Source organism: Balaenoptera musculus, chromosome 17 (assembly GCF_009873245.2).
Source record: "Balaenoptera musculus isolate JJ_BM4_2016_0621 chromosome 17, mBalMus1.pri.v3, whole genome shotgun sequence".
NCBI lineage: Eukaryota > Metazoa > Chordata > Mammalia > Artiodactyla > Balaenopteridae > Balaenoptera > Balaenoptera musculus.
In genome coordinates, this window is record NC_045801.1 from 52,267,427 (window position 1) to 52,281,908 (window position 14,482).

General features: G+C 37.6%; 1 protein-coding gene across 2 annotated transcripts in view; it reads right to left on the reverse strand.

Moving 5' to 3' along the window:
- The window catches only part of CA13 (carbonic anhydrase 13), a 38,525-nt gene extending 24,397 nt beyond the window's left edge, over nucleotides 1–14,128 (reverse strand). For both annotated transcript variants that reach the window (XR_005016976.1, XM_036829852.1), the window contains exons 1-2: nucleotides 14,009–14,128; nucleotides 2,456–2,653 (exon numbers count right to left, since the gene is read on the reverse strand). Coding sequence is in view for 1 of the 2 variants with exons in the window: in XM_036829852.1 (XP_036685747.1) it covers nucleotides 2,456–2,653; nucleotides 14,009–14,045 (235 nt within the window). In the remaining variant the exon portion in view is untranslated. The remainder of the gene's footprint in view (nucleotides 1–2,455; nucleotides 2,654–14,008) is intronic.
- Between the last annotated feature and the right edge of the window lie 354 nt (nucleotides 14,129–14,482).

Here is a 14,482-nt window from a genome sequence, read left to right on the forward strand (position 1 = left end):
TTACCTAGAACTAGATAACAGGATTATAACTAAGAAATTGACAATTTTTAGAGATGAAAATTAAAGAACAGTCACTGAATCCATCAAGTTACTAGCATTCCTAGTAGGCCTTTCTTAGCAAGAAAGCAACTCCTTTCCTTTTGACATCTTTTTAAAATTTCAGCACAACATATTTTATCCACAGAAAGGACATAGACCATTATTATTTATTATTATTTTTATTACTAGTTATTAGTAGTTATTGAGTATTTACTATATGCCAGGAACTATTTCATTTATTAAAACTTAAAAATTAGTACCACAGCCTTTAAAATTTAAATGTTCAAACAATGAATAATCCAGCAATGTTTAAACTATTTAGGTGTCAAATGGTAAACATTAATTGATTTCTGGTGGTTTGTAATTTTATCGGGACTTCACCTACATATACTAATGCATTCTGTACCCTAATGCCATACCATGGTGTTTTCCATATCCTCCAAGAAACATCATACCAAAAAAATGCTTTTAACTGAAACATACGTTTATTGAGTACCCTCTGTGTGCCAGGCACCATGCTAGGTAAAGGAGTAAGACACAGCTGTTGCTCACAGGGAGCCTTTAGCTGAGTGGAAAGAACCAACTGGCAGTCACAATGCAGTGTGGGAAGTTCTGTAAGAGGACAGGCCTGGGATGCCACAGGAGGGGTGATGGGGCCAGTCAGGTGTGATTCCCAGAGAGGTGGGGCCTTGTCTGGGTTCCGAAAAACCAGAAGCTAGGGGGAGAACACTCTTGTCTGCTACAGCCAATAGGAGTTGTCTCTAATGAATTTCTTCTTGTGTGAATTTCACATCTACCTGTCACTTTTTAAAGGACTATTAAAATTCTGAAGAGTGGCTCCCCACAGGTTAACCACTGGTTGTGCAGCTGCCCAGCCAAAGAAGCCCTGCCAGGACCATGAGGAAAGTTTCACGCCTGTGGTCTCTTGACTGGTGGGATTGAGAGTTAACCTTGGTAAGAATGGCTTCTTTATAAAATGGAGAATGTTTTACTCAAGTTAAAATGGCTTGTTACAGAAGTATCTTTGTGTTTTTTATAGTTTGTACCAAAGAAAAAGGAAAACCAGCAACAATTTATTTTAGCCATAGCAGTTTCTACGTTTTAATTAATTTAATCCCCCAAATCACCGTGAAACATTCTCTTCATTTATCTTGAGACAAAAGAACGAGAATCATGACCTATATTTATGTAGCTTCTGTCTCAGAGGAATACTAAGTACTTTATGGATATTTTCAATTAACTCTGGTAATTTCATTGTGATCTAGATAGAAATGAGACCTTTGCTTATGGGAGAGGGCACACACTACCCATCACAGACGCAGCGTCAAATCTGGAAACACAGACAAACTAATTCCACTGATTAACCCAAAGTAGAGGGAAAATGAGAGGAAGAGAGAGGGAAAGAGAGAGAGAGGGAGAGAGAGAAGACCAGGATCATCACTGAGCAAATTAAAGTAAGGTTTTTTATGAGAAAGTTTTAGATGAAGTACAATCTAATCATTTCTTATTCTAAAAGTAGGAATGGATAGCCTCAGTTTTTTGTTTGAGAGATCATAAACAGTATCAAATTACCATTATGGGTGGTATAAACTTTGTACTTAGAAACCTCGGACTACTTTTATAATGTACCCATCACATCAACCATATCTATTAATACAGATTCATAAAACTGAGGGACTGAAGGAAAGACAATTTAATATATGTAAAAAGTGAGGTTACTTCTCCACTCACCCAAAAGTTGAAATGTATCATGTGTTAATCTTTCCTTATGCATTTTTTAAATTGCTCTGATGAAAGCGGATCACTTTTATGAATTTAACAAATATGAGGAAGAAATGTAATGGGCTTATAATTTTTGCTAACAATATAGCACTACATAAACACAAGATATTATTACTAAACTAAATCTGAACTTAATGAATAAGTGAAGACTTTCTTCCAATTAAGGATTTTTTAAATTTATTTTTCATTAATAGAGTAAATACAGCATTATCCTAATATTAGACTTAAAATAAAAATAATTTGTCTGAAGCCTTAAAAAGTGTTCCAAAATATGATTCTCTCTGATCTTCTCTTTAATCTTACTTTTAAACTTGATATGATCTATTCTTTGGGCAGGAGGTATACTTGAATAAGGATTAAATGTTCATTTTAAAAGGAAATGTTCTTTTCTACTTCATTCAGTTTTTAAATTAACAAATAAACTAGCTTTTTTTTTTTGGTTGGTCTATTATTTATTCACTGTGTGAAAGACATTATTCCATGAACTAATCAAACAAAACTTTTATTACAAGTTCTAGCAAAGTACTAATAAGGAACACACAGTGCATAGGTAGTTCAAATATGAAAGATAAGAATGTGCCATCCAATCAACCAAGCTCCTCACCGCAACCGAGAAAAAAAAAGAAAAGCCAACCTGATTTGTCCTCTGTGTCATCAAAGTCAACATTGAAGGAATGGCCACTATTACTGATGATTTTAGCTGAGCTTGTGTCATACTTGATACTAAGAGGTCGTAGGGAAGAATCATATTTCACTTCTTTGGTTTTAATCTCAATTGGAGATTGTTGATCTCCATCAGCAATAGGGAAAAATTCATTCCAATGAATAGGACCTTTAACATATAGGATCAAAAGAAAAGGACTGAATAAGTTATTTCATTCAACAAATACTTGTTGAGCGCAATGCACTGTACTTGACATTGAAGAAAATACAAAGATTAATAAAATACGATCTTTACCCTCAGCACTTTAACATCTAATTGTTTTGTTTTGTTTTACAAGACCAGCTGCTTTTATTATAGGTATGGAAACTTCCCGGTTTGCCTTAATTCATCTTCAGAATTAAACTCACCCTTGTAGACAAAAGAGCATGCAAGTTTTATAAAGTACTTCACAAATGCCTTCTACTGAACTAAAAACAACAGTATAATTCATCATTGAAAACAATAAGATTCAGTCTCAGCTCCAAGAATGAGCTGTGATAGCTCCACAGGTCAGGTTTATGGGCTGAAAGAACTAACGGAGCTGAGAAAGCTGTGTAGCGAAAAAGGGTGTAGTTCTTTAAAATGCTCTCCCTACTTCTATCACTCACTGTATCTTCACATGTCACCCAGTCCTCAGCTCAATTTCCTGTGAATGTGCAACAGGCAAACTAAGGAAATATGTAAAATTTTCACATATAAAATGACTGCACCATGTCAGGAAATGTAATATTGTTGGTTTTCTGCAGCAGAGTCAGGCAACAATTTATTTCTCTCTTTCTATATTTCGGAAGGTCCTTCCAGGGTTGTTTTGCCAATATTACATTTGAATTCCAATACAAGGTACAATTGTCATCCCGGTCCTCATTCACAAAGTCAAAATCGCATTAAGTTCCCGAATCAAACACGTTTGATAAACTGAGGTGAAGCGATAAACTGACAATTCCCTTGTCTACTCTCATTTCTCTGGGAGACTCATTCAAGTTCTGCCTCTCAAAATCAACAGCAAGGTTGCAGCTTCAAGTAAGCTCCAAGCCAGTCTACAGACTTTACAGGTTAGAGGTTCTTATTTCCTCCTCTACTCTGCCTGCAATTTACACCACCTCCACCAGGTCTGTAGAGCATGGCTGCTGACTAAGCTTTTCCCTACTCCACTAACCAACTAACTTGATTTCTCTAAAAGTCGAGTACTAACTAAAATGACACAGCATGACAATGAATTAAGCATTTGTTACTAACAACAAATATGTTTTAAAGATAAGATTTAGAATGAAATTTCAAGAAATGCAAATATATCACAATTATCAACAGCTTCAATCACTAAATCTAACGCTCGTTATTACTCTTCTTTGCAAAAGAGAAAGCATAAATTCTTTCCTTTACATATGCTTCAGGTATAAAAAAGTCATAGCATGAATACATAACCACACACATAACTTAGAAATTGCTCTCTTATGAATCATACACTTTGGACTTGAAAGCAACTTGAACATCAAAAGTCCTTCGTTACATCTTATTACAGAAAAGGCATTGCATTTCCTTATTTACTAAGTACTTTCATTTACCTTTCTAACACTCTTTTTGTATACAATCTCGTCCTTTTTTCATGTGAAAAAAATGTTCTATTTCACTGCCCACAAGTATAAGTTAACCTAATGAGAATCGGATTTCAAGTATGCAACACATACGTCATAATATATTAACTTTTTTCTAATCAGGAAAGAGCATCTTTCTCCTCTTAATTCCTTTATGCTCCTATTTCCAGTCCTTTATAACCAGAACTATTTTTAAAAGCAGAGGCAAGCCAAAATAAGATAAAAATAATAGCACTTTGAGTTAGTCAATATTATCTATTAACCATGACGGTAGGTTCATTTCCCTTGCCTTTTACGTGCAACGTTAAACCCATTTAAACATAGTTATAGAGATATACAGAAGTTCTTCCATTGATTCAGGAACTTTCTGAATATCCATAGAGATAGGTAGTTTTCAGTGATTGTCACATTTCCTGAACTAAACTAATAAAACTGTCAAAGGTTTGTGGAAGAAGTTGTAAGCTGTTTGTGAAGGTGGTAACAACTTCCAATGCCTCACTTCTTGATGTTCCATTTTATCATTGCTACTGTTCCCAGCTAAAGTTTCCTTTTATCTGCTCATTCACTGCTCTTGCCAGTCTAAACTGAAAACAAGCAACAAAACTTGCCCAGTCAGGATACAACACATTTCCAATAGGATTTTGCCAAGGTTGATTTACTTAAAGGTGTGGTCCTCAGAAAGCTATTGAATCTAAAAGCAGGGAATGGTCCTACAATTCTTAGTTGAAATAAAAAATCACTCCTTGTTATGGCTTTTCTAAGATGAATTTTTTTTTTTTTTTACGTTTTCAAATTTTCATTTTTTTCTTCGGTTTTCTCCAATTTTATTGAGATATAATTGGCATACAGCACTATGTAAGTTTAAGGTGTACAGCATAATGATGTGACTTACATACCCCATGATATGATTACCACAATAAGTTTAGTGAACATCAATCATCTCATATAGATACAAAATTAAAGAAATAGAAAAAATAGCAGTTAAAAGAGAGAACAAGCCGAGATTAACCAAGATGGCGGAGTAGAAGGACGTGCTCTCACTCCCTCTTGCGAGAGCACCAGAATCACCACTGGCTGCTGGACAATCATTGACAGGAAGACCCTGGACTTCACCAAGGAGGATACCCCGCGTCCAAGGACAGAGGAGAAGCCACAGTGAGACGGTAGGAGGGGCGCAATCAGAGTAAAATCAAATCCCATAACTGCTGGGTGGGTGACTCACAGACTGGCGAACACTTATACCACAGAATTCCACCCACTGGAGTGAAGGTTCTGAGCCCCACGTCAGGCTTCCCAACCTGGGGGTCCGGCAACGGGAGGAGGAATTCCTAGAGAATCAGACTTTGAAGCCTAGAGGGAATTGATTGCAGGACTTTGACAGGACTGGGGGAAACAGAGACCCCACTCTTGGAGGGCACACACAAAGTAATGTGTGCATCGGGACCCAGGGGAAGGAGCAGTGACCCTGGGGGAGACTGAACCGGACCTACCTGCTGGTGTTGGGGGGTCTCCTGCAGAGGCGAGTGGTGGCTCTGTTTCACCGTGGGGATAAGGACACTGGCAGCAGAGGCTCTGGGAAGTTCTCCTTGGCGTGAGCCCTCCCAGAGTCTGCCATTGACCCCACCAAAGAGCACCGGTAGGCTCCAGTGTTGGGTTGCCTCAGGCAAAACAACCAACAGGGAGGGAACCCAGCCCCACCCATCAACAGTCAAGTGGATTAAGGTTTTACTGAGCTCTGACCGCCACAGCAACAGGGAGGGAACCCAGCCCCACCCATCAACAGTCAAGTGGATTAAGGTTTTACTGAGCTCTGACCGCCACAGCAACAGTCAGCTCTACCCACCACCAGAGCCTCCCATCAAGCCTCTTAGATAGCCTCAACCACCAGAGGGCAGACAACAGAAGCAAGAAAAACTACGATCCTGCAGCCTGTGGACCAAAAACCACAGTTACAGAAAGATAGAGAAGATGAAAAGGCAGAGGGCTATGCACCAGATGAAGGAACAAGAAAAAACCCCAGAAAAACAACTAAATGAAGTGGAGATAGGCAACCTTCCAGAAAAAGAATTCAGAATAATGATAGTGAAGATGATCCAGGACCTCGGAATAAGAATGGAGGCAAAGATTGAGAAGATGCAAGAAATGATTAACAAAGACCTAGAAGAATTAAAGAACAAACAAACAGAGATCACCAATACAATAACTGAAATGAAAACTACACTAGAAGGAATCAATAGCAGAATAACTGAGGCAGAAGAACGGATAAGTGACCTGGAAGACAGAATGGTGGAATTCACTGCTGCAGAACAGACTAAAGAAAAAAGAATGAAAAGAAATGAAGACAGCCTAAGAGACCTCTGGGACAACATTAAACGCAACAACATTCGCATTATAGGGGTCCCAGAAGGAGAAGAGAGAGAGAAAGGACCAGAGAAAATATTTGAAGAGATTATAGTCGAAAACTTCCCTAACATGGGAAAGGAAATAGCCACCCAAGTCCAGGAAGCGCAGAGAGTCCCATACAGAATAAACCCAAGGAGAAACACGCCGAGACACATAGTAATCAAAGTGGCAAAAATTAAAGACAAAGAAAAATTATTGAAAGCAGCAAGGGAAAAACGACAAATAACATACAAGGGAACTCCCATAAGGTTAACAGCTGATTTCTCAGCAGAAACTCTGCAAGCCAGAAGGGAGTGGCATGATATACTTAAAGTGATGAAAGGGAAGAACCTACAACCAAGATTACTCTACCCGGCAAGGATCTCATTTAGATTTGATGGAGAAATCAAAAGCTTTGCAGACAAGCAAAAGCTAAGAGAATTCAGCACCACCAAACCAGCTCTACAACAAATGCTAAAGGAACTTCTCTAAGTGGGAAACACAAGAGAAGAAAAGGACCTACAAAGACAAACCCAAAACAATTAAGAAAATGGTCATAGGAACATACATATCGGTAATTACCTTAAACGTGAATGGATTAAATGCCCCAACCAAAAGACATAGACTGGCTGAATGGATACAAAAACAAGACCCATATATATGCTGTCTACAAGAGACCCACTTTAGACCTAGGGACACATACAGACTGAAAGTGAGGGGATGGAAAAAGATATTCCATGCAAATGGAAATCAAAAGAAAGCTGGAGTAGCTATACTCATATCAGATAAAATAGACTTTAAAATAAAGAATGTTACAAGAGACAAGGAAGGACACTACATAATGATCCAGGGATCAATCCAAGAAGAAGATATAACAATTATAAATATATATGCACCCAACATAGGAGCACCTCAATACATAAGGCAACTGCTAACAGCTATAAAAGAGGAAATAGACAGTAACACAATAATAGTGGGGGACTTTAACACCTCACTTACACCAATGGACAGATCATCCAAAATGAAAATAAATAAGGAAACAGAAGCTTTAAATGACACAATAGACCAGATAGATTTAATTGATATATATAGGACATTCCATCCAAAAACAGCAGATTACACGTTCTTCTCAAGTGCGCACGGAACATTCTCCAGGATAGATCACATCTTGGGTCACAAATCAAGCCTCAGTAAATTTAAGAAAATTGAAATCATATCAAGCATCTTTTCTGACCACAACGCTATGAGATTAGAAATGAATTACAGGGAAAAAAACGTAAAAAGGACAAACACATGGAGGCTAAACAATACGTTACTAAATAACCAAGAGATCACTGAAGAAATCAAAGAGGAAATCAAAAAATACCTAGAGACAAATGACAATGAAAACACGACAACCCAAAACCTATGGGATGCAGCAAAAGCGGTTCTAAGAGGGAAGTTTATAGCTATACAAGCCTACCTAAAGAAACAAGAAAAATCTCAAGTAAACAATCTAACCTTACACCTAAAGAAACTAGAGAAAGAAGAACAAACAAAACCCAAAGTTAGCAGAAGGAAAGAAATCATAAAGATCAGAGCAGAAATAAATGAAATAGAAACAAAGAAAACAATAGCAAAGATCAATAAAACTAAAAGTTGGTTCTTTGAGAAGATAAACAAAATTGATAAGCCATTAGCCAGACTCATCAAGAAAAAGAGGGAGAGGACTCAAATCAATAAAATCAGAAATGAAAAAGGAGAAGTTACAACAGACACCACAGAAATACAAAGCATCCTAAGAGACTACTACAAGCAACTTTATGCCAATAAAATGGACAACCTGGAAGAAATGGACAAATTCTTAGAAAGGTATAACCTTCCCAGACTGAATCAGGAAGAAACAGAAAATATGAACAGACCAATCACAAGTAATGAAATTGAAACTGTGATTAAAAATCTTCCAACAAACAAAAGTCCAGGACCAGATGGCTTCACAGGTGAATTCTATCAAACATTTAGAGAAGAGCTAACACCCATCCTTCTCAAACTCTTCCAAAAAATTGCAGAGGAAGGAACTCTCCCAAACTCATTCTATGAGGCCACCATCACCCTGATACCAAACCAGACAAAGACACTACAAAAAAAGAAAATTACAGACCAATATCACTGATGAATATAGATGCAAAAATCCTCAACAAAATACTAGCAAACAGAATCCAACAACACATTAAAAGGATCATACACCACGATCAAGTGGGATTTATCCCAGGGATGCAAGGATTCTTCAATATACGCAAATCAATCAATGTGATACACCATATTAACAAATTGAAGAATAAAAACCATATGATCATCTCAATAGATGCAGAAAAAGCTTTTGACAAATTCAACACCCATTTCTGATAAAAACTCTCCAGAAAGTGGGCATAGAGGGAACCTACCTCAACATAATAAAGGCCATATATGACAAACCCACAGCAAACATCATTCTCAATGGTGAAAAACTGAAAGCATTTCCTCTAAGATCAGGAACGAGACAAGGATGTCCACTCTCACCACTATTATTCAACATAGTTCTGGAAGTCCTAGCCACGGCAATCAGAGAAGAAAAAGAAATAAAAGGAATACAAATTGGAAAAGAAGAAGTAAAACTGTCACTGTTTGCGGATGACATGATACTATACATAGAGAATCCTAAAACTGCCACCAGAAAACTGCTAGAGCTGATTAATGAATATGGTAAAGTTGCAGGATACAAAATTAATGCACAGAAATCTCTTGCATTCCTATACACTAATGATGAAAAATCTGAAAGAGAAATTATGGAAACACTCCCATTTACCATTGCAACAAAAAGAATAAAATACCTAGGAATAAACCTACCTAGGGAGACGAAAGACCTGTATGCAGAAAACTATAAGACACTGATGAAAGAAATTAAAGATGATACCAACAGATGGAGAGATATACCATGTTCTTGGATTGGAAGAATCAACATCGTGAAAATGAGTATACTACCCAAAGCAATCTACAGATTCAATGCAATCCCTATCAAATTACCAATGGCATTTTTTACGGAGCTAGAACAAATCATCTTAAAATTTGTATGGAGACACAAAAGCCCCCGAATAGCCAAAGCAGTCTTGAGGGAAAAAATGGAGCTGGAGGAATCAGACTCCCTGACTTCAGACTATACTACAAAGCTACAGTAATCAAGACAGTATGGTACTGGCACAAAAACAGAACCATAGATCAATGGAACAAGATAGAAAGCCCAGAGATTAACCCACGCACCTATGGTCAACTAATCTATGACAAAGGAGGCAAAGATATACAATGGAGAAAAGACAGTCTCTTCAATAAGTGGTGCTGGGAAAACTGGACAGCTACATGTAAAAGAATGAAATTAGAATACTCCCTAACACCATACACAAAAATAAACTCAAAATGGATTAGAGACCTAAATATAAGACTGGACACTATAAAACTCTTAGAGGAAAACATAGGAAGAACACTCTTTGACATAAATCACAGCAAGATCTTTTTTGATCCACCTCCTAGAGTAATGGAAATAAAAACAAAAATAAACAAATGGGACCTAATGAAACTTCAAAGCTTTTGCACAGCAAAGGAAACCATAAACAAGACGAAAAGACAACCCTCAGAATGGGAGAAAATATTTGCAAATGAATCAACGGACAAAGGATTAATCTCCAAATATATAAACAGCTCATTCAGCTCAATATCAAAGAAACAAACACCCCAATCCAAAAATGGGCAGAAGACCTAAATAGACATTTCTCCAAAGAAGACATACAGATGGCCACGAAGCACATGAAAAGATGCTCAACATCACTAATTATTAGAGAAATGCAAATCAAAACTACAATGAGGTATCACCTCACTCCTGTTAGAATGGGCATCATCAGAAAATCTACAAACAACAAATGCTGGAGAGGGTGTGGAGAAAAGGGAACCCTCTTGCACTGTTGGTGGGAATGTAAATTGATACAGCCACTATGGAGAACAGTATGGAGGTTCCTTAAAAAACTAAAAATAGAATTACCATATGACCCAGCAATCCCACTACTGGGCATATACCCAGAGAAAACCGTAATTCAAAAAGACACATGCACCCGATTGTTCATTGCAGCACTATTTACAATAGCCAGGTCATGGAAGCAACCTAAATGCCCATCAACAGACGAATGGATAAAGAAGTTGTGGTACATATATACAATGGAATATTACTCAGCCATAAAAAGGAACGAAATTGAGTCATTTGTTGAGACATGGATGGATCTAGAGACTGTCATACAGAGTGAAGTAAGTCAGAAAGAGAAAAACAAATATCGTATATTAATGCATGTATGCGGAACCTAGAAAAATGGTACAGATGAGCCAGTTTGCAGGGCAGAAGTTGAGACACAAATGTAGAGAATGGTCATATGGACACCAAGGGGGGAAAACTGCGGTGAGGTGGGGATGGTGGTGTGCTGGATTGGGCAATTGGGATTGACATGTATACACTGATGTGTATGAAACTGATGCCTAATAAGAACCTGCAGTATAAAAAAACAAACAAAACAACTAATACTAAACTTTCATTGGGTTATTTGTATGGAAATATGTTAATATAAATGTTTCAGACATTACATGAAATTTCTAAAAATCTTATATTTGTATTTGTATGGAAATATGTATGGAAATATGTTAATATAAATGTTTCAGACATTACATGAAATTTCTAAAAATCTTATATTTGTATTTGTATGGAAATATGTATGGAAATATGTTAATATAAATGTTTCAGACATTACATGAAATTTCTAAAAATCTTATATGTTCTGGTATAATGTTATAAGTAATAATCCTAGTTATTACTTTAAAATGTATATCTCAGAAATAACTAATTTTCTTGTCAACTGCATTATTATGAACTTTCATCAAATCTTTAACCGTGGTCATTTTTAAGTCTTTTGTCATTTACAGACAGTTCTGGGTGTACTCTGATGATTTTGCAAATATGTTCCTATAAAAGGGTTTCATCTTCAAGAAATTCATGGAAAGACTCTGACAAGTACAGGTTTCTGGTAACTGACTGTACTGCTGAACTGAATGAATAAGCATTTTCAGAACTCTAATGAAAAACTGATGAACTCATAAAAGTGCTAACAAAAGATCAAGATGAAAAAAAAATTAATTACATGGGACTGAGTGAACTGATGAGGATGAGTATAATTTTTGTGACTTTCTGTCTGAATTTAAAAAAAAAAAAAAATCCCACAAGGACTCAGAGGCAAAGAATATACAAATCAATTTTCACTGCAAAGTAAAGGAGCTGTTACAGTGGAGGATTACTGGACTGAATGTCAATATTATGACATAGTATGAGTGTGTTTCATGTTTGGTAATTGCAATCATTGTTGCTTTTGTTGTGGTCATCCATGTACAATGCTTGGTGTCAGTCTATTTATGTCTTGTAAAAATAAAATACAGTGTGTGTGTGTGTGAATAAAAAAAAAAAAAACAAAAAAAAAAAAAAAAAAGAAAGTATGGCTTTATAGCCCCAAAAAAAAAAAAAAAAGAAAAAATATTTTTTCCTTGTGATGAGAACTCTTAGGATTTACTCTCTTGACAACTTTTATATATAACATACAGCCGTGTTTATTATATGTAGCATGTTGTGCATTAAATCACTAGTACTTATTTATTTTATAACTGGAAGTGTGTACCTTTGGACCACTTTCATCCAATTCCCCCTTCCCACCCAGAGTGATCCCACTCTGGTAATCATAAACCTGATCTCTTCTTCTCTAGGTTTGTTTGTTTGTTTTTGAAGCATAATTTACCTACGTTAGTACCTAGTGCACAACACAGTGATTCAATATTTTTATACACTTCAAAATGATCATCATGATAAGTCTACTTACCATCTGTCACCATACAAAGATATTACATAACTTTTTACTTTAGGTAAAAAGTTTACATAACTTTATTCCCCACACTGTACATTTCATCCTCATGATTCATTTATTTTGTAACTGGAAGTTTGTACCTCTTAATCTCCCTCACATATTTCTAAGATGGATTTTTAAAATTTCAGATGCACTTCATTGGAGCCAATATTTTCTAACATATTAAAGAGTAATCAATACTCATTGATTGAAAATACGCTTCTCCTTCCTAATCATAGTGAGGGCACTGTTAACACCCAGTGACTATTAAATAACAATAACAGAAATTATTCCAGCAGAGAGGGAAATTAAAAAGAAATTTGTTTTGTAGGTTTTTTCCCCAAACATAAATTGAAAATTAGCAAAATGTAAGATTATAATTGTAGTCTCAAAGAGAAATCCATCTAAATTATACCTTTTATTATTAAAACTCTAACTTTCACTTGCTACCATTTTTTAACTGGCAAGTTAGTCATAGCCTCAAAAAGGCTACAATTAGAAATGAAACTTTTGTTTCTTTGTGAAAGTAAGCTTTCTATAAAATTAACTATACAGTACTGCTGAATAATATGCATGTTAATCCAAGAAAGTATTATTATTATTACTATCATTATTCTCAGACCTAATTTTGACAGTGATTCACTGTAAGGCTTTCGTGGTGTCACTTTGCAAACATTTCAAATAATGGTTATTTGAAAATAATCAGTTCAGTTTAATACAAAGACAAGAAAAATGGTTTACTTTTGATAATTTAGGATATACAAGAAGAAAAGTATACATCTTATTATTACTGTTAGTTGTATCAATAAACACATTTTTACCAACGTGTTACAATGTCAATGATCCTTTGCTAATTCCTCAGTCTCTGAAAGGATGTGTAGAAGGAGAAGGAGAAAGCATGCAGACGTAGCTTAAAATATAACTTCATTTCTAAGAAAGAACCTAAAATCTTGCTAAAACCAGCAGTACCAGTCAACCAACTGCAAGTTGCTGTGGGAATATTTTATAGTTAACAGATATTAAGAAAGTTGCGGTACATTGGTTGACAAGAAGGCAACGTAAATCTTCAATGTTGAAATTCAAGTCATTAAAATTTCTTAAGTATCTTTTCAAATATTTTCCATGATTTGTTTCCCCGTAGAGATAATGAGCTTAGAAGACTGAAAGCAAATTTGTCCTCAATTCATTGAAGTATGTCCTCAGATTTCTAAACTCGGTGCCTTTGATTGATAAATAGTTACTACTAGAGAAAGTTTTCGGCTTTTCAAATGAAAGCGAGGGGACATATCTGAAGATTTCGGGGTCTGGGGTATCGTGACAGGGCTAACGCACGCCAACTCACCCCCACTATCAACAGCCTCCGAGACGCTTTCCCTGTCCACGCAGGACTAAGCCTTCCCTCCGCTTCCTGCGTTTGGCTCCGGGGAGCGCTGCTCATTCGAAAGACAAACCGAAAAGTTTCTCGCCAAGTGTGGATTGGCAGAGTGCGGTCGGCGGACTCCGGGAACCGGGCGGTCCCCCTCGGCGCAGAGCCCCCTCCCTCACCCCTCCCATTCGCGGAAGGCGCTCACCATTGTGCTCGCCGTATCCCCAGCTGAACCTCGCCATGGTCCCTCGGGGTTGCAGGCAGAAGAAGTGGCGGGGCAGCGAGCAGAAGGAGGGAGCGGGCCGGGCGAGCGAGCTTGCGTGGGGAAGGCGGGGGCCCAGCTTAGGGCGGGGGCCGCGGGGGACCCGGAGAGCCCTTGAACCCCGGGGCCAGGGCGCTCTCGGCCTCGTCCGCCAGGGGGCAGTGGCGGGCAGGGAAGGCGCCCGCGAGGGAGGGCGAAGGGGCTGGGGGTGGGGGCGCTCGGAGCCGGGCTGAGTCCTGCGGTGCGAGTCCTCTCACTGTTTGAACTCGGGAAAGAGATAGTGCTTGATAGGTAGGCGGGGAGATGGAGAGGGAGGGAGAGAGGGAGGAGGGAAAGAAAGCGAGAAGGGCTTCCAGAGGGGCTTTCCTGCCTTCTGAGAAGCGGTCATCCTAGAGAGGCAAGTGTTGCCTAGCGGGC